The sequence below is a fragment of the Clarias gariepinus genome, chromosome 4, assembly GCF_024256425.1.
Source record: "Clarias gariepinus isolate MV-2021 ecotype Netherlands chromosome 4, CGAR_prim_01v2, whole genome shotgun sequence".
NCBI classification, from domain to species: domain Eukaryota; kingdom Metazoa; phylum Chordata; class Actinopteri; order Siluriformes; family Clariidae; genus Clarias; species Clarias gariepinus.
The window spans coordinates 22,031,721-22,051,767 of NC_071103.1; the positions used below are offsets into that span (position 1 = coordinate 22,031,721).

Consider the following 20,047-nt stretch of genomic DNA (forward strand, 5'->3'; position numbering starts at 1 on the left):
TGCCACATATAAGCATTATTGTCAAATTACTCAGGGAAGAATCTGTGTGGAACGCACTAGCACTTACCCCCTGGGAAGCTGCACCCAATGCCGACTACAGCAATTTCTTCATCCATGCTGTTTGCCTCAGCAGATTTTGAAGCTTAGACACCACTCTACTTACTGCAAACCCTGTCTGCTAATCATAGTGTATTTTCATCATGATTCATGCCTTCACTACATCCCAGGGCCTTTATAAAGCCTCCTCGTGAGTGAGAATTGTTTAAAGTCATTCAGGAGAGGCATATTGGGTTACATACAGGTTCTTTATGCAACCCACAATTAAGGTAGTTTGAAACAAAAGCCATTAATTGCATGGCTAGACAAAGATAAAAAAAGAATTATGGGGCACTTCCTATAAGGGGGCATAATAGTGGCATTTCCTCTAACCTGCAATAATACAGTTGCATTATAGAACTATGTCAGATAGAGGAGCTTTTGTTATCATGCATCATTGATGAGAAAATCACCAAGCAGAAAATTACTCAACCCATTCCTTAATTATGGGCAGTAATCATTTAAATGAGTTATTTTGAGGTAAAGGGATATCTTGGGACTTTTTTTAAATTAAATATCTAACTATGCAAAAATCTCTTAAAGTACAGCCTACCATTTATGTCTCAAGCATAGGAAATCTTGCTAAAAACCTGTACATTTACCTTCTGTTAGAGAAGAAAAATCCCACACTTCCTATTTTGTCCATTTCCAGTCACTTTATTACTTTTTCCATCATTGCTCATTTTAACAAGAAAAATCATTCTCACATAGGATTAATTTACAGAGCAGACACAGACAACATTACATAGACTCTTATATACAGGGTTGCCATCAAAGTTCCTTTACCAGCCACAAAACTGGCCACAGTTACTTAAGACAAACACTGATGACTTCCATGAGCACCACATCAAACTAATAGTAGACAAATAAATAGGTCACCAAGTAAAATCATCTTTGCTCATATAACTACAAAACCTATCAGTGGATATAAAAGACAAAATAAGAATTTTGGTTAATTCTCCAACTTTACTTTTTAAGTTACCTCTAAATGAAAATTAAAGGGATTGAAAACTCCTCCATGAATAGTGAGACAAAAAAAACCTTTATAGAAGCCAATACTTGGATATTTAGGCTACTATTGAAAGAACACAGGTGTACTGATGCAAAGTCATGGTTCTTATATAATAATAATAAAAAAACCTTTACTGCCAAGATTGCATCAAAGTTTTTGACAGATAGTTCAGCTTGTATGTACCAGTCCGATCAGACTTAAGGATAACTTCAGGTAGACTACACTTGAGGTAACAATTTTTCAATTAAGCAAATTCTGTAAAATATTTTCATGTTGCAGTTTGGAAAGAGAATTACTTTTCAAAGATTTTCTTTTTTTTACTAGCAATGTGCTTCAGATCCATTAAAGGCTACCATAGTATAGCGACCCCATTCTGTTAGATTAGATCAAGAAGATCTGGCATGTTTAATAGCTCTATTGAAATGAAGAGGTCAGTATCTATGGAATGCAGTTTCCTCACCATCTTATTCATAGCTTGATCTCGTAGGCAAAACTAGCATTCTTATTTTCATAGTTTTACAGGACTTGTAACAGTAATTGAAATCTACACCAGGTGGAAGGGATAACATTGCCTTTCTGCACACATTGGATGGTCAAGAATGTTAACATACCACTACTTTGCAATATGCCCTGGTAGAGTTATTTTGTCAAAAGAGATAATTGATGTGTAAAATTTTTGTGCAAATACATACTCTGCACTGGTAAATAAAGGCTACAAAGTTGTTAAACCTGCAGGCATTCATTAAAATTGTCTTGGGAGACTCAGTATAACCCAAAAAGATATATGAAGCTGGCTTTGAAATTGGTTAAGCCTTCCAGTTTGAGACATTATAAAAATGAAAATTAAATAGAACATTATTCAATATATGTTTCTGCTGATGGATAGTGGAAGAACTGAGCAGGATATTAACGTCCTTCCTCATTCCATCGCTTCTGTTTAAGTGAAAACAAATGAAGGTCTTAAGCTCCTTTGACACTCTTGAGAACAATATCATCTGGGGTCTAGAGATTTGCCCTCCAGAACCATCTGAATTTCTTTTGCATCCAGAGTCTCATGGGCGAGCAGAGCATCTGCCAGTTTTTTGTGCTCTTTGCTGTATGCTTTGAGAAGTTTCTTAGCACGCTCATAGGAATCCTGATGAAAAAATTGATAAGGACAGAATATGAACAGGATCAGCATGTGCATGTCTTAACACTTTGAGCATGCTTTAAAGAGTGGCTGGGACACTGAAAGTTACCTGCAGCAGAATTCTCACTTCCTGGTCAACAGCAGCTTGTGTTTCTGGACTATGTTTAGAAAGGTCAGAGTAGGTCATGACACCCAGCTGGAAAAGGCAGAGAAAACAGATTTACATTAAGTTACACAAAGAAAGTAAACATGGGAAATACTGCAGGATACAAAGAATGATCAAACAGTCCTCATGTTGGGTTTAACAATAGTCTTAGAGTGCAAACGGGAAAATGTTCAACAATAAAGCAAACAGTAAAAATTAAAACCAACCAGATTTCCAATCTAGGAATATGCTCAGCCAAATGATCAAACTGAATAATTTTTTATTCCCCCTGTACCTCATATTTAAATCTCACACAGGATACAAACATATTATGGCACCTTTTCAAAATAAACTTAGATTCATGCTGCCTGACATTTTTATAAATACAGAACTAGTCTTTGATTTTGCTGTCTTTTAATTGTGCTTAAGCTTATGTAACACTGCCCCCTAGTGTATACACTGAAGTAACCATAAGAACTGAGTGTGTGGAGACAATGCCTTGGCATATACCTGTAAATATTCTCTCAGCCCAAACACTATAAACATACACTATCACAGTAAGCATTACATATTCCTTAAAGGGCTATATGCGAATCGCAAAAGAGACTAAATGATAACTGGGATTAAGCTTAAATATATGAATTAAAGGAAATGTAAAGAAAAAAGTAAAAGGGCTGCTTGTTAAATTCTCCCTTTGCGTTTAATGAAATAAAGCAATCAAGTGTTTTAAAAAGTTCTAGTGCAGCTGCAGCCCATTACACAAACAAAATCTCTCCAAGCAATAGAAGTTGACGCAGTCTTACATCAGAAACAAATGCATGTTCTGAAAAAAGGAAACATGAATTTAGTCATAAAATGCAGGGTACTCATGATACAATATCTGACATATAATCCGTAATCATACCTTGTTGCTCATTCCAAAGCGAGTAACCATCATCTTTGCAATCTTAGTGGCTCCATCAAAATCACTTGATGCTCCTGTAAAGAACAAACAGCACTTTAGAAGTGACGTAAATAAACATAACATACATCATCAATCTGCAAAAAGTACATATGCTCACCTGTAGTGATGTTTTCATCCCCAAAGATGAGTTCCTCTGCCACTCGGCCACCCATACTCACGTCCATCTGAGCCAGCAGCTGAGCACGGGTCTCACTCCACCGATCATTTTCTGGGAGCATAGACACCTGAGTGAAAAGAGGCAACATAAATTCAGTACTCTTCTGATAGTTTTCTTTTTGTACATTTATTTTAGCACTGACAATAACAAAAACGGTTATTATTCAATAATAATAATAATAATACATGATAATTACATGACCAAGGGTGGGTCCTCGCGGCATGATGGTAGCTTTATTTATGGGCATGGCATCTTTAGTATAATATGCCACAATGGCATGCCCGGATTCATGATATGCAGTGATTGTTTTGTTTTTTTTGTCAATCTCCACACTCCTGCGCTCTGGGCCTAGAAAAAAAAAAAAAGTTAGAAATTAGTTGAAGACATTTCAGGAGTCATGTCCTCCATGTACAATGCCTCTCCCATATCCATACAGTGAGAAAATTTACCCATGAGAATCTTGTCTTTAGCAAACTCAAGCTCTTTCATTGTCACCATCTCCTTTCCATCTACAGCAGCCTTTAGTGCAGCCTGATTCACCAAGTTCTCCAGCTCTGCTCCTGAAAAGCCCACAGTTCCCCTGGCAATAATTTCTGCATCCACATCTAAAAAAATGCAAACAAAATGCAGGTAAAGCACAATTTTTCCCCCCCAATATTATTACAATAATTATATAATATTTTCTCACCAGGGTCCATTTTGATTTTCTTTAAGTACCAATTGAGGATCTCAGTGCGTCCTTTTACATCAGGTCTGGGGACTGTGACTTGCATGTCAAACCTCCCAGGCCTTATAAGAGCACTTAATACACACAGGAACATATGCACACAGACACAAAGAAAATAAGTCAAGAAATAAAAACAGGTTGTACTATACTCTCATTATACTTTTTTTCCTTGGTTCTTGTAAGGGAGGGTTTTCTTTTAAAACACAATTTAAAAGACCCACTGTTTTTAATCAAAAACGTTTTTAAAACTATTTGCAGATCTATTCTTAATCTTCAAGACTTTTAATGTTTAATTTAAAACTTTTAAATATTAATAATAATAAAATTGTCAAATAGAAAAAAATGAAACGAAGGAAAGAAAAAAAAAAAGATAATTTAAACTCATTTTCCAAAGAATTTACTTACTTGTCCAAGGCTTCTGCAAAATTTGTTGCCCCAATAACAATAACCCCTTCATTTGGTTTAAATCTGAAATTATACAAGAAATAATAAAAATAACTATAATTAATACTTATGCAAATTTCTGTAATTACTTTGACAACAGCACAAACTACTAACCCATCCATTTCTGCTAGGAGCTGGTTAATGGTCTGACGTGAATATGGATGCATGGGCGACTCTATCCGCTTTCCACCCACACTGTCCAGCTCATCAATAAAGATCACGCAAGGGGCATTAGCTTTTGCCTCTTCTACAGGAAAAAGAAAACCAAACCAAGAAAATCTCACTATGTTTTGCTTAATGAACGAGTGTGTAGCTCATATAACAATCTTTACAGACCTAATTACACAAGCTTCACTTAAGTACTTCATACTTACTGAATAGGTTTCTGATGCGGCTTGCTCCAACACCCACAAACATCTCATCAAACTCTGACCCTGACGCATAGTAGAATGGCACATCTGCCTCCCCTGCCACAGCTCTGGCCAGTAGAGTCTTTCCAGTACCAGGAGGACCGACCAGGAGGACACCTGCAGACATGGTTCTAACTTAGTCAAAGCTTTCAAAGCAAAACATTCATTTGATTGATAAGCGGAATCTTATTTGATTGTAGATCTGTACCTTTAGGAAGCTTTCCACCAAGTGCAGTAAATTTCTGAGGATTCCTCAAAAACTCAACAATGTCCTGAAGCTCGCTTTTTGCCTCCTCCACCCCTTTCACATGCTCAAATGTGACATTTTTCATTTGGATTGGATCCAGCGCGGCATCCAGACCAGATGTACTCCGGAATCGGACTGTTAGTGAACAAAACAGAAAAGTGTAGTTTGCAAAGCATTTATGAAAGATATATTTAATGTATAACATTATTGCAATTATGTTGATCTTTGAGAATGGAGTAACATTTCAGAAAAATCACTTTAGAAACTGTGGAAGGATTATTTTATACAGTTTGATTATTTTAAAGGAATGGCAACAGCAATTTGCCAATCAGTTACTTACCAGTCAAATGTATGTATACATTTATTGATCACTGAACTAGTATCGGTCACATTATGTCTACTATTAATACTAGACATGAGTCACTATTATTTTCAGCGCAATCAATAGAAAAATGGTAAATTTTCCGTGCGACCTTAGTATGGACCAAACAAACATGCAATACAAATTTTAATTATTCACTTCAATATAACAGATTTTTGCCATACATGCAAACACTGAAAATAAGTAAGATAGGAAACAAACCAGTATCAGAAAACGAGCCTTTACCCGAGAGAAATGGGGTTCTTGACAAACCATAGATGCCAACAAGTAAGAGGACAAGCAAAACCAGACGAGTCCTCTTAAGTGAATCTGTTAAAGAAAACACAATATTATTTTAGGTGAAACATCTTATTTTCACGCAAGCGCTTCACCTAAACATGGCACATTCCTGTGCATTTACATATGTTAATAAAGAAAATTTCTTGTTAAGGCTAGTCTTGATATTTTTTTAGTAAAGGTGAAAGTAAGCATGGAAGTATTTAAAACATTAGCCAATCTTTAGAATTTATCAACACATACAGTATCAGTGTCTCAAAGACTATTTAAACGTCATGCCTTGTGTCTTCTGCATTAGGGCTTGAGATTTCATGAAGCCCTCAGTAAAACCGGTCTTAAAGGCATCTTGCTGATTCTCTGGAAGATTCCTCTGTTTCAGTAACTGGTCAAGACTTTCAGCATCAGCTTTATCCCTCGTAAGAATACCCTGTTACACATGAGGAATGTAAAAAGAGAAAATCTGAAGGGATATAAAAGAGAAACAAGTTTTGACTTTCATAAGAAATTATGACAAAATCATTTAACAATTGAGTACACCCCAGGGGTGGTACAGGATGTTCTGTTCAGTGCTGGGTGATTTGCTCCATTAACCCTGTAAATTTTAATTACTAGAACAGACAGTTCCTGAGGACTTCTCTTGGAGCAGAGGATTGCTTATTATAGACATGGAATTTGTATATATTTGAAAATTCAGATGAGCAAGTTTATTTAAAAAGCGGTAATTCATCGGTCAGAAATGCATCATCAGCAAGTTTAACCAATAAATTGAGAAACAGGACCCTCCCCATTTTTGTATGCTATTCAGCGAGTATGTGATTTTTTTTCGCAAACCATGAAGAGTAAAAAGTATGGCACATTCCTTGCCACAACGCATTTACAAGTAAGATCTTTTTACTCTTTCTGATGCTGTGTGCATCCATGTTGATTTAACGTTACATTGTACTGTATACAGAGAAAACCCCAGATTTCAGTTATGGTGGCATTGCAAGAAAAGACAAGCTTACCATTTACCCTGTTGAGAAAGATGAGACATTATGTCTTTTTATTCACTTTACTGTCTCAAAAACGAACCAAACAAAGGCGATTTTTTTTTTTTTGCACCATTGCACCCCTAGTATACCCACACTTTTATTTGTGAGTTATTTCTTAATTCTACACCTCGACACTGATTTCTAACCTTCATTAATAGCGATGTATAGCTCTCGGGTTCTGCTGGATTCTCATAGCTGGACTGAAGGCGTCTGGTCTTGGACCTCAGCGTCTTAAAACCTCGGTTTTGGATCAACACTTTTGGGAGAAACACACAATCACATAATACATTTGTAACTGCATTGCATGTAAAAAGAAAATCATTGAATACAATGAAAAAGTATTAAATACAATCAGATGATTTGTGATAAAATTCCAGGAAGATTGCTAACCTTCACTAAACACTATGGGTCAAGAGTTTATAAATGTAGCTTCTCTGTATTACCTTGCATATGCTGAAGATCTGAGCAGAGAACCTGAAGAGGACGAGAGTTTTGTCTATGGAATTGAACGGAACGACCAAATCGACCTGGTATTCTCCGAGAGAAACCTGGTATAGCAAACATTAAAAAACAACCATTTTTATTGTCACATTATAAAATAAACAAGCCAACATATCATGAACACATATCTGTCACTGAAGCGTATTTTCCACTAAAACTTTCAATTAAATTAATATCTGAAAAACACAATGGGTTGTAGGAACTTTTACCATGTTTGTTGTGAAAGAAGGAATCTGTGGAAACGTGTGACGTTCTCCATGTTGAAGATGGAGGACAGAAGATAGGGTCTGAGCTCTCCTTTGGAGCTGGTGCCGGCAGCAGCCTGTTTAACAGCTCCCTGAATCCACCAAGCTTCAGCTCTGAGATCCCCAGGTCTTTATGGATCTGCTTAAGCTGCTAAATAGATAGTCACAACCAGGCTCACCAAATGTTGCACAAATATTAAAATGTTTGTGTGTAAACATGCCTGAAGACATTTCCCAGGGTAGCTTCTATGCAATCATCAATACACAACACTACGTAGTGTTGAACTTGATATTTTAACAGTGCACTTACTGGCTACTAGAGCTGTGAATTTTTCTGATAGCACCAATGTGTATTGTCTGATTTGTCTCATACAGCTATGTTTCTTACAGGTTTCAAAGTATTAAAACTAGAAATTATATTTTAATGGCATTGATATTTTAAATACTATGTCTCATACATAACAAGTTATCTTTTTTTTTTTTACCATGCCGAGTGTCTGCTTCAGTCACTCGGCATGGTAGGTGCAATACCAGCACATATTAGGTGATGGTACTGCACCAACCACACATAAATGTAAAATTAGAATACTCTTACAAAACACATAAGATGAAAGCGGATGGTATTTGCTGTAGAGACTATGGTGTATTTAAAGCAATTTTTAAAACTTAAATATTTGAAAAGTGTACCAATTCTTTTCAAAATGTGTGAATCCTTTCTGAAATTAAATCTAACTGAACAACAAAAACTGATTAAATTACATAACTGATTAAATCACACTTACAACAGTGTGTCTTATTACTGGTCCTGGAGGACCACCTGCCCTGCACATTTTAAAGTTTTCCCTGGCTGTCACGCTCAGTTATAATACAGCCTTACACTGAAGAGTAAAAAGGCTAAAACCATTATCAGAAAGAAAATAATAATAAAGAGAGAAATAAGAGCGGTTATCAGCTCTGTCCAAGCCAGCACGGCTGCACACATTCTGGATAATAAAAGAAGTATGCATCCAGACTGGACTAAAAATTCTCATATTTATAAAAAATGGCTTGCCCTCAATGCTTACTAATGCTCGCCAAATACAAAATGACTCATGTCTGTGTTTATTTAAAAACATTCAGTGCAGACAGTTTCAATTTGTTACTCATTGACGCAGCCTTGTTCCATGTGCTGCATGTTAGAACAACTGAGTATAGTAGGATAGTCACATTTTAGATAAGCATTTTGGCATTTGTGAGAGCCCCTTGATGCTAGTTAAGGAATGGAATACTTTTGCTCTTTAGTGGAGCATGGGCTATTCTATTGGTTTCAGTTTCTTTAGAATGTACAGGACATAAGATAATGAAAGATGATACATATGTTGCCAATCAAAAAAATTTTCTACATTTGATACTTTTTAGATCTTATATTATACTTATATTTGTGCACTGCTGCTTACAATAATTTTTTTACTGTTATAAATGTAAAAAAAATTAAAAATAAACACTACACAAACAGAACATTTTAAATGGCAGATCCCAATATCCCGCACACTGATCCCAGATCTGGGATCATTGATCAGCTCCAAAATCCCTAAAAAAGGAGCAATACTATAAAATAATATTCTAACAGTTTCCTCAATATAAAAATTTAAGACTGTCCTTTATTAAAACAGAAATCTAGAAACAGATACATGACTGGCCCGTACAGCTGTGGATGAATTTTTCCATACCGTTATTACTTAAAAGTATTATAGTGAGCAATGACTGATTAGGCAAGAGAATCGTGTGAGGTGTGCAATGTAAAACACAGCCATGACGTGTACCTGTGTGTCAGGGATGTGTGACTGTGTGTGCTGATCAGCTGAAAGCTCTCGATGTAGACTCTGAACTGCAGTGGTGGCGGTGGCGCTGGCTGACGCTTTCAGTGAGTGTACAGCATTGATTATGTAACTCAGTGACACAGTGACCTGAAGGACAACATCACAAATTCAACAAAAAAGTGTCAGTTAATCAGACTACACATGATCTCTGCAAAACCGTGCTTCTCAAACTGGGTTTTTTAAGAGGCCTAGCCAGGGAGTCTACAATTATATAACTTTGTCCAAGTGGTGGAAATCACAAGTGCTGATAAGTTATTTACTATCATTATTATTTTACTTCTTATAGTTTTATTTAAAAATGACCACATGAATGGGTTACGCTAAACCTTAAATTTGCTTATAAATAGCACCAATAATAATAATAACAAGTAACTCTGTTAATAAATAATGCCCATATGTTTATAGCATAACTTTAATCACACAGTCTGTGAGTAGTAGATTTGAATAAATATACAGAGCTAAATTTAAATATCTTAATAAATATTCATAGTATTTAAATAGCATTATTTAAAGGAAATGGCTCATGTGCAATAAAAAGTCAGAGTAAGTTTATTAAATAAAGCTTAATATCAGGTGAATATAAAAGGTCCAGGAAACCGAGTCCGTTAAATAAAAATGAAACGGAAGGAAAGGAAATCGCGAGACATTACAGCCAGCGCGGATTGGCTTCAGTCCACACACACACACACACTGACATGACAGCTAGGAGTGACCCGTCCGAGGCTAAAGGCACGCTGTCACTGCTCTTAACCACCAAATTAGCTAGCTAACAAAAAAAATACATAGATATTCTAGATGTGTAATAAGCCAAAGTATACAAGTTACCAAATCCAGGTGTCGATGTGTAATCAGTTATAACTGGATATATTTTATAGTTCTATCCAGAGATGCTAGCTTAGCTAACCAGCTGCTGTTGCATCATTGCTAGCCTGCTCTCTCTCTCTCTCTCTCTCACACACACACACACACACACCGGTAAAGTTAGCTAACTTTCATAGAGCTGACCTGTTTGTTAAAGACAATTCATTTACGTTAAGAGCTCACACTAAAACTTTAAACATAAAACGTTTTAAAACGGAATTGCTTCCACTGTGCCCCGTTGACTGAGCTAAGCTACTTAGAAAAGAACTGAACTGAGTAACTAACTCCCAGCAGCTAGCTGATATACATGCTTCAGCATGTTCAACTATTCAGTCATATAACACCAGGAAACACACAGAACCCTTTCCTACCTGAGGCTGGAAAGATGTGGTTAGGGAGAACATTGTTTATAAACGGCGGAGAAGATCTCCGAATCATTAAATGGAAAATCGATCCTCTGTCCTTTTGTTTCCCCTCTACACTAGCTAGCTAATGAGTTAGCCTCAGTCAGGGTTGCCAGGATTGTCACGTAGGACTCTAACGCTTGTGTCGCGCAGAAGGGGCGGGATCACGTAAAAGCTTCACTGCCGTGGACTGTGTGACATCACCAATGACGTGACCAATCAGCATCCTGTGCGACACTTGGGACACAGGTTTTATTTTTAAATGGAGCCACCATGAAAAGGGCTATTTACCAACCTTTTGAAGTAATTTCTAACGATAAGGATATTATTGTAATACATTGCTAGAACTGTTGCACCATGTATTTTTTTAATTATATGGACATGTAGCTGCAAATAATCTTTCATACAACAAGTTACCAGCTTGTTGTTTGTATATACATAGGGTATACACTCTCTGGCCAAAAAAAGTCACCACTTCAGAAGAGTCAAATAGGCCTGCATCAAGCACAGAAAACAAATAGATATGACATTTTTAGGATTGGGGTAAGAACTGTCCAACACATTATTAAAATCTGTAAGGACTGCTCAGAAAACTAAAATCATGAATGGAGATTATTTAAGCGCTTATTAAAGATCCATGGTTAAAAAAAAAACTGTAGAAATAAATAGTGAAAGTAAGGGAATTTCCACATACACAATTTGAAAAGACCTTACAGGATTGTGAAACTTATCAGAAAAGCAGCAGTGCTAGATTTGCTAGAAAGCATAAAGATTAGACTTTCATCTCTGAAACTTATCATAACCAAAATACTTTATACTTTTTAATTTTCTTTTTGTTATTTCATTATTTTAATTTGCATAACATGCATTATTAATATAAATCTACATTAAAGCCCAAGCAGTTGAACGAGTCAAACACGTGTAGTCGAACACCAAATAATCATACAGAGACCCCAAAATAATTGTATTTCAGGGCAAATATAATGAAATTTTAATTGCATCGCCTCAGTGTTTTTAACTTGTATAATAACTAAGTCTACCAAATAAACCATTTAAACGATAGTTTTAAGCATCGATTACACAGGATATACTGGGCACTACTAGGAGGCGACAGCGGCTCCCTCACAACATCTCAGTAGAAGAGATGTCACTCACTCTTCCACTCATACTCTGTCTATAACCTTAGTGTATGATACCAGTATATTTAGAGTATTGAGACCAATATTTGAAAACTTTTTTTTTATTCCAACTACACACTTTAACATTTTTTAAAATATTTTATTTACGTGGCATTTGAAGTTTCATCTATAAATATATCCTACTGATTCAGTGGTCACATACTGTTAGGAATATATATATATATTTTGTTGCTTAAGACGCCATGTTAACCCAAATAACTACAACAAAAACAGATGGGCCTTTAGTCGTCATTTAATGATTGCCAATGACTTGGCTGTACGGACATCTAAAGGAAGTTCATTCCACCACCAGCCAGATAAAAAAAAAAACAGATTAGATGCACGTCTTCCTCAATCCCTGGGACATGGTGGGTTGGATCAAGCAGAGCTAGAAGATGAGAGGGAACCGAGGGGCCAGTTTTGCTTTTGTAGGCAAGAATCAGTGTTTTGAATTTGATGCGGGCAGCTACGAGAGAAGCCAGTGGAGGAGACATAGATATGGGGCGGTGTGGGAGAAATTAAGAAGGTGCAGGTGATTTCTGGATCAGGTGCAACATCATTGCCTCATGGGGTTTCTGCTCAGCTTTAGCCAGAGAGCCCTGAAAGTTTAACATCCACAGCTTGTTGGTTTTATTCATTTCCACACACACACAGAAATTGAATGAAAAATTAACTTGTTATGCAATACAACAGCTTACAATGTTTTGGGAAAAACGAAATATGAATAAAGTACACACACATAAGTTTATTATAGTAGTTATATTTTGAGAAGAAAGGTTTACCTTCAGCATCTCCTCATGTTGCATCACAGTTTCTTTAATTCCTCGTACTGAGACTGGATGTTACTATGGGCTTTCCAGTCTCTCTCACACCTCTGAACGTTACAACACAGTATAGTAAAAGAATTGAGGGATATATGTAAAAAATTAACAATGGGCCATTTCAATGTGTTAAAGTTTTTACTTGCCTCATTAGCTCATCACAGTTCCTGTTGGACTCACAAAGGAGGTTTCCCAAATCCTCTATGGTCTCACGCAGGGTCTTCACTTTTTTGATCAGGCTGGCGTTCTCACCTTCGAGCAGAGAAATGTACTCCTGGTGTTTTTGTTCAGCCTGAGCCAGCGAACTCTGAAAATTCATCAGCCAAGTCTTTTGGTTTTCTCTCCTTATACACACACACAAATTAGCGGGTCCAAATAACGATTGTAGTTTCATGAGAAGAGATGTTTACCTTCAGAACCTCCTCTCTGCACATCACAGTGAGCTTCAACTTGTCAAGCTGGGACAGAAGTTTGCTGTGAGCTGTGCGTTCTCTCTCACACTCCTAAAGCACAGCAATGTTGAAAATGACTTGTAAAGTTGAGTGAGGAATGATCACAACTTAAAACTACTTTTTTTTTGTAAAAACAAACAAACATGCGGAACAAACATAAACAAGTCCTCATTTAATTTCCAGGTTTTTTTCTTTATTTTAAACTTACCTCAGTTAGCTTATCACAGTCCCTGCTGGTCTCACAAAGGAGGTTTCCCAAGTCCTCTACAGTCTCGCGCAGGGTCTCCACCTCGTTGGTGTTCTCATTCTCCAGCTGAGCAATTGACTTCAGTGCCTCCTGATGTTTTTGTTCAGCTTTAGCCAGAGAGTCCTGAAAATTAAAAAACAAGCCTTTTTTGGTTTGATTTACTCACACACACACACACACACACACACACACACACACACACACACACACACACACACACACACACACGTGGAAAGAGTAATAAACTTTTGTACTCAAGTACTGTTACTTCAGTGAAATTTTACTGAAGTACAAGTGAAGTTACCATTATAAAAATCTATCAATCAGGTTTCCGGGGTTTTCTTTCCTTCCCTGCTGCATTATTTTTATTATTTTGCATTTTCATTCATTTATTTTTTAGTCAGTAACAAATATGAATTAAAATGTACCAAAGTACAATTAAAGTGAAAGTTTGGATTACGAGCATAATTCGTTCCGGAAGCGAATGCTTGTATTCCAAAACACTCGTAAATTTTCCCATAGGAAATAATGGAAATTCAAATTATTCGTTCCACAGCCCAAAAAATAAGTACATAAAAATAATTAACAAAAAATATAAAGTAAAAGTAAAACAAATTAACCTGCACTTTACTTTTTTTTAAAAAAAAGTAAAAATAAATCTCAACAAATAAGTGTTGTTGTTTATGCGCGCAGGCGCTGTGTGTGTGTGTGTGTTTTTCTCTCTCTTGAGCTGCGGAGTGTGCGTGTGTTGTGTGTGTGAGCGCATGCATAAATTGTGTGTGTGTGTGTGTGTGTGTGTGAAGCAGAGAGGGGGTACACACATAACGACAGAGAGGGAAAAAATGGATTTTTAACCTCTAATGAGACTTTCTTTTGCGTTACACACACTTATACACATGTGTTATAAGAAACAGTACACGCGTGCTGTACACACACGCTTTCAAACACAAAATAAAATATGTTTTACGCACACACACATGGTCACAGTGTTATAGTGAACAGTACACACTTGCACAATGTTGATTATACCAGTGAGAAATGAGCACTAAGACCCAGTAGGGGAGACGATTATCCACAATTCCACAGCGCAAGAGAGAGAAAAACCATTGGCTCAGTTGTGATCACGTGAAGCTGGACGTCAAAACAAGAAGTGCATGCGTGATATACTGTATGATACTTTGTACTCATAAACCAAGACTTGTTCGTTTCCAAGTCAAAATTTATTTAAAATCTTTGCTTGTCTTGCGGAACACTCGCAAACCATGTTACTCGCAATCCGAGGTTACTGTACTTTAAGCAAGACATACTTAAGTAAAAGTCGAATTACACATTTTAAAACTACTTGAAAAAGTAAAAGTACACAAAATCTACTCAATTACAGTAACGCGATTAAATGCAATTCTTTACTTTCCACCTCTGCATACACACACACACACATACATACATACATACATACATACATACATACCACAATAGTTGTAATTTTATGAAAAGGTAAGTTTACCTTCAGTACCTCTTCGCTGCATATCACAGTCTTCTTTAACTCTTCATACTGAGACTGAATGATGCTGTGAGCCTTGCGCTCTCTCTCACACTCCTAAAACAGAGCCGTGTAGTAAAAGCTAACAACCCAAAACTATAATTTTCATTTTTGTTAAACTGATCATTCAGCATAAACATCAAGAAGTTTTCTTATAATTCTTAAGAAATGCGTAAAATACATGTTTTTTTTCTCCTTTTGTTCTGTTTTACTAACCTCTATTAGCTCATCATAATCCTTATTAGTCTCGGACAGCAGGTTCCCCAGGTCCTCCACTGTCTCACGCAGGGCCTTAACCTCCTTGATCAGGTCATCCTTCTCATCCTCTAGCTGAGCGATGCACACCATAGCCTTCTGGTGTTTCTGCTTAGCTTTTGCCAGAGAGCTCTAAACATTGAACAAACAAGTCTTTTTTTACACATTAAGAGGCTTTTCATGACAATAGTTTAAAATGAACAAAACCTCCCCAAAATGCAAGTAAAGAAACGCATACACACCCTCCCACACACATACACAAAATAGCATTTATAGTTCCATGGGAAGAAAATCTTACCTGCAGCAGCTCCTCATTATGCATTGCAGTGATCTTTAATTTTTCACACTTGACCTGGAGGTTGCTGTGGGCCTCACGCTCTCTCTCAAACTCCTATAACATAGCCATGACCTGTATGACCTGTCAACTCATGACAACAGCTTAAAATGTTTTTTTGGGGAAAAAAAACACGCCATAAAATCTGAGTAACTGTAGACACACAGCTTACATTAGTAGTTGCATGTTCATGAGAAGAAACATTTACCTGCAGCAGCTTCTCATTGTGCATTGCAATGATCTTTAACTTGTCATACTCAACCTGGAGGTTGCTGTGGGCCTTACGCTCTCTCTCAAACTCCTACAACACAGCAACAAGGTATATAAATTACCCCTCACTCATGACAAAAGCCTAAAATGTAAAAAAACAAAAAAAACCCCACACAAAACCTCAAAAATCTGAGTAAACAATTGCATGCACACATATGCACACACACAGTTTACAATACTAGCTGTATATTCATGAGAAGAAACATTTACCTTTAGCAACTCCTGGTTCTGCATCACAGTCTTCTTCAAGTCATTATACTCAGACTTTAGTTTACTGTACGCCTCGCATTCCTCATCAAACCTCTACAACACAGACGTATAGAAAATGATTTGTAATATCAAGTGATGAATGTTCACTTGTAAAATGGTCTGCTACCATATAATAAAAACCTTTAAAACAGTTGAAACTCCTGAATGTTCCATTTAAAGTACACTAACCATGCAGCATGAATATAAAAACATAATAATTCCCTCCATCATATTGAACAACCTGAAAATTCAACGACCAAGGCTTATTGGTTTATTTACACACACACACAAACACACACACACACACACACACACACACACACACTCTATACTGCTTATCCTGTACAGGGTCAACAAGTCCGAAATCGAACCCATTAACCTCGAGGTGTGAGGTCAAAGTGCTAATAATTATGTCACTGTACCGCCCACACACACACATGCTCATAAATAAAAAAGTCATAAATTATGCAATGAGTCATAAGCTGACTCATCGCTTATAACAACTCTTTAAAATGCTTGCAAGTCCCACAAAGAAACTTGCACTTTCAAACACACACACAAACACACATACAGAACCGCCTATACAATTACACAGTTATGCAGCAATCATGTGGCAGCAGGGCAATTCATAAAATCATGCATATATACTGTGAGTCAAGAGCCTTAGAATAAACATAAAGAAATCTCTCACTCTCACTCTCTCTCTCACACACACACACACACACACACACCAAAAACTAAGTCGCAGCCTGGATTTAACTACGCAAATAGTTAAGAGCCTCCCATTGGATAATGACTGCAGTGATTAATATGTTTCAGCTGGCAACATGTTATTTAACCCTAACTGATGCAGTGAGAAGCTTCTCATTTCTTATACAACCATGTCAGGAGACATATTCAGTGGTCGTGTCAAAGACATTACTCCATTTCATAGGGATCAAATTATTGTTCAGCAGAAAGACAAAAATGACTCAGGATTATTAACGTATTATTAACCTGCAAGGATAGTGGTAAACCCATCATCTTCTACAAAAAGAGGTGGTCGGAAAAACATCTGGAGTTTGATGATCACTTAAATGCTTATTGAAATGAAATGACATGTGTCCAGATTTACCCTGTTCCAAAATGATGTGCGCATCAGGGTAAGAAGAGAGGATGAAGTGACGTGTCTATCATCATATAGTGCCTATGATATAAGCCTGTGGGTGCAGTGTTGCTTCTGTTGGTCAGGTCTTGTTTTAGCAAAGGTTTAGAAATACTACAACATTCATATTTGTCTCGCACAGTTTTAAATTTTACACAGAACTTTATGCTCAAGCTTAATAGAATGAATAATTTTGAACTTTAGCAAAACCAGCTGCAACAAAACAAAGTAGTTTGTGAACTTTGTGTGTGTTTTGTGTACCAAGGGGAAAAAAATGTGACCTAGTTATTGACAGGAATCAGATTTTAGCCTCATATCTAATATCATGCATGACCAGCCATGACTGCTTTCAGCCCTCTGTCTCTCAGCACAAGGTGAGCATTAACCTCCACTGTGTACACATTTCTTACTTTCAGTGTTGCTTACCTTGCTTTTTATTTCAGAGTTCCTGTGGGACTCACTGAGCAGCTCCTCGAGCTCTCTCACTCGGTCCTCCAGCTCCTGAATCATCTTTGCCCCCATAGAAACAGAATCCTGCAAATCACCATCCAAATCTTATAAACCGACAGGTTATAGTTTCCTCCTGGCAAAAGCTGCAATAAATTAACTGAAAGTCTGAATTGCTGCTACACCGGTTTTTAAAAACAAACTACATTCCCTCTTTCACAAGTGACAATTTAATACAAAAATAACTTTTTATCTATATCATAAATACAAAAATATTTCCCTCTTTCTACTGCTGTTATTAAGAGACTCTAAATGTACACTATTGGTTTGACAATAGGGGCAGAACAAATGCACCTTCAATGAGTCCTGGGGAACTGTCGTGGGCTGGACCGGAGCCGGTTCTGTGGCCAGATCACACAGTGGGTCTAAATGCAAACAGAAAGCCATCACATGTCATCATCAAATTTATGTCATACGTGTGTTTTAAATTCCACCGAAGCAGTATTTTCTTTTTTTGATACTGGGGTCTTTCTTCTTCTACAACAAACTCAGGGTACTGAGATATATGATCATACATTTAAATATCATTTTATATTTATAGGTTGACTGAATCAGCTTTCTTTTTTATTATACTAGCTAAAGTATCTGTCATTGACTGGAAAAGAGTTTGTACGTGAGAATGTTTGCCTGCAACAAAGATAAACCCCCCCCCCCTTTTTTTTAACTGTAATTTCACAACATTTAGTTTGGTGTGACATTATATGGTATACTGTTCCACTGGATTGGTGGTTAAATATTAGGAAATTATACAAAATGTACCCAGTTCACAGAAAGATTTTAAATCTCCTGTCATTTAGTTTGATTACAGTCAATGTGAAAGAGAAGGATTTAACAAGGTTTATGGCAGATATTACTTCAGGCAGACACACAGGAGCTGCAAAAGGTTCTTTAAACTCTGTCCAGCCAGTTTTGCGTGATGCTGTGACATAATCTGTCTAGACAGACATAGAACCAGAACATACTCAGAGCCTGGTTTCAGGTCCTCCGATGTATGAAACGTAAAGATAGCAAGAAGTGCGAGTTCTGACCAAAGTACATACAAAACCTTTCTCCTGTGTAGATACTAAATTCATTCCTGAGTTTATCTCGGACTGTAAAAGAATTGTACCGTCAACAGTGTCCCCGGGCTCCTGTGTTTTCTGTGCATCTCCTCGTTTAACAGCACAAAACACCATGTTCACACCAAGTTCACTGAGTTCTGTTTGCGTGTTGTCAAGGATGCTGTGTTACTCTCGGAACCGGGACACGTAACAGACGCTCGTGCGCTCAAGGCTCTGGGTTTAATACTGTTCGCCGCCTGCCATCTAGTGGTTAGTTTTTTAAACTGCAGTTAAATTCGTCTTCTTTTGCAAGGACAAGGAAAAGGTGGTTTTGTGGGTTTACTGGTTATACAAGCAGGATTATCATTAGAATAATGATACTTTTTAATTTTTGATAATGTTAATTTATAATTCAGTTCAATTTTATTTGTATAGTGCTTTTAACAAAGGTCATCGTCACAAAGCAGCTTTACAGAATAATAATAATAATAAACAATACATAAAGAAATTAGGAAAATGTAAGGAAAATGTATCACTTAAGATTCAGTTGTCCCTGATGAACAAGCCAGGGGCTTGTTAGAAAACTAGAAAGAGATCTTGAGAGGGACCAGGCTTAACCCATCCTCTATTCTATATAAGAATAAATATACAGTGGGAATAAAAAAGAATCGTAAAATATTTTTTTAAATAGTTTTCCCAGCTTGTTGCTTTGCAGCCTGTTTTATCCAGCTGTATTTACTCAGTACTACTTTTAGCATCCAAGTGAGAGATATAACACCAACATGTCACAATCAGGCTTCACCTTATTGAGTTTACAAGACATTCTTAGGAGTGTGATGATCATTTTCCAACTTAGTGATTCAGTTTTTTAAGTTACATTTTCTATATATCTTAATATCTTTCACTTGAATGTTAAATGTTGTACTGAGTAAATACAGCTGGATAACACATTCCCTGTACTGGGATTGATTTGTGGCCACACCGTGTGCTGTGGGGATTTCTAAAACAAGCGTGTTTTACTTTGCAGTGTAAGCCATACTTCAGCCCGTGGCACTTAATATCACTTTAAAATTGTATTAGTTATGAATGATGTGTAGGTCCATATAAATATTATATCACA

At 36.8% G+C, this 20,047-nt stretch overlaps 1 protein-coding gene and 1 pseudogene across 1 annotated transcript; both read right to left on the bottom strand.

Moving 5' to 3' along the window:
* Positions 1–741: 741 nt before the first annotated feature.
* Positions 742–11,029, bottom strand: LOC128520873 (ATP-dependent zinc metalloprotease YME1L1-like; annotated as a pseudogene).
* Positions 11,030–13,010: 1,981 nt separating this feature from the next.
* On the bottom strand, positions 13,011–19,069 carry LOC128520308 (keratin, type I cytoskeletal 18-A-like). Its single transcript, XM_053494498.1, has 11 exons — positions 18,996–19,069; positions 18,182–18,252; positions 17,807–17,914; positions 16,198–16,290; positions 15,926–16,018; positions 15,682–15,774; positions 15,345–15,515; positions 15,093–15,185; positions 13,550–13,711; positions 13,300–13,392; positions 13,011–13,196 (listed from the first exon to the last, which is right to left on the bottom strand). The coding sequence occupies exons 1-11, from the start codon at positions 19,060–19,062 to the stop codon at positions 13,011–13,013; spliced, it is 1,230 nt and encodes a 409-aa protein (XP_053350473.1). The 5' UTR covers positions 19,063–19,069.
* Positions 19,070–20,047: the final 978 nt, after the last annotated feature.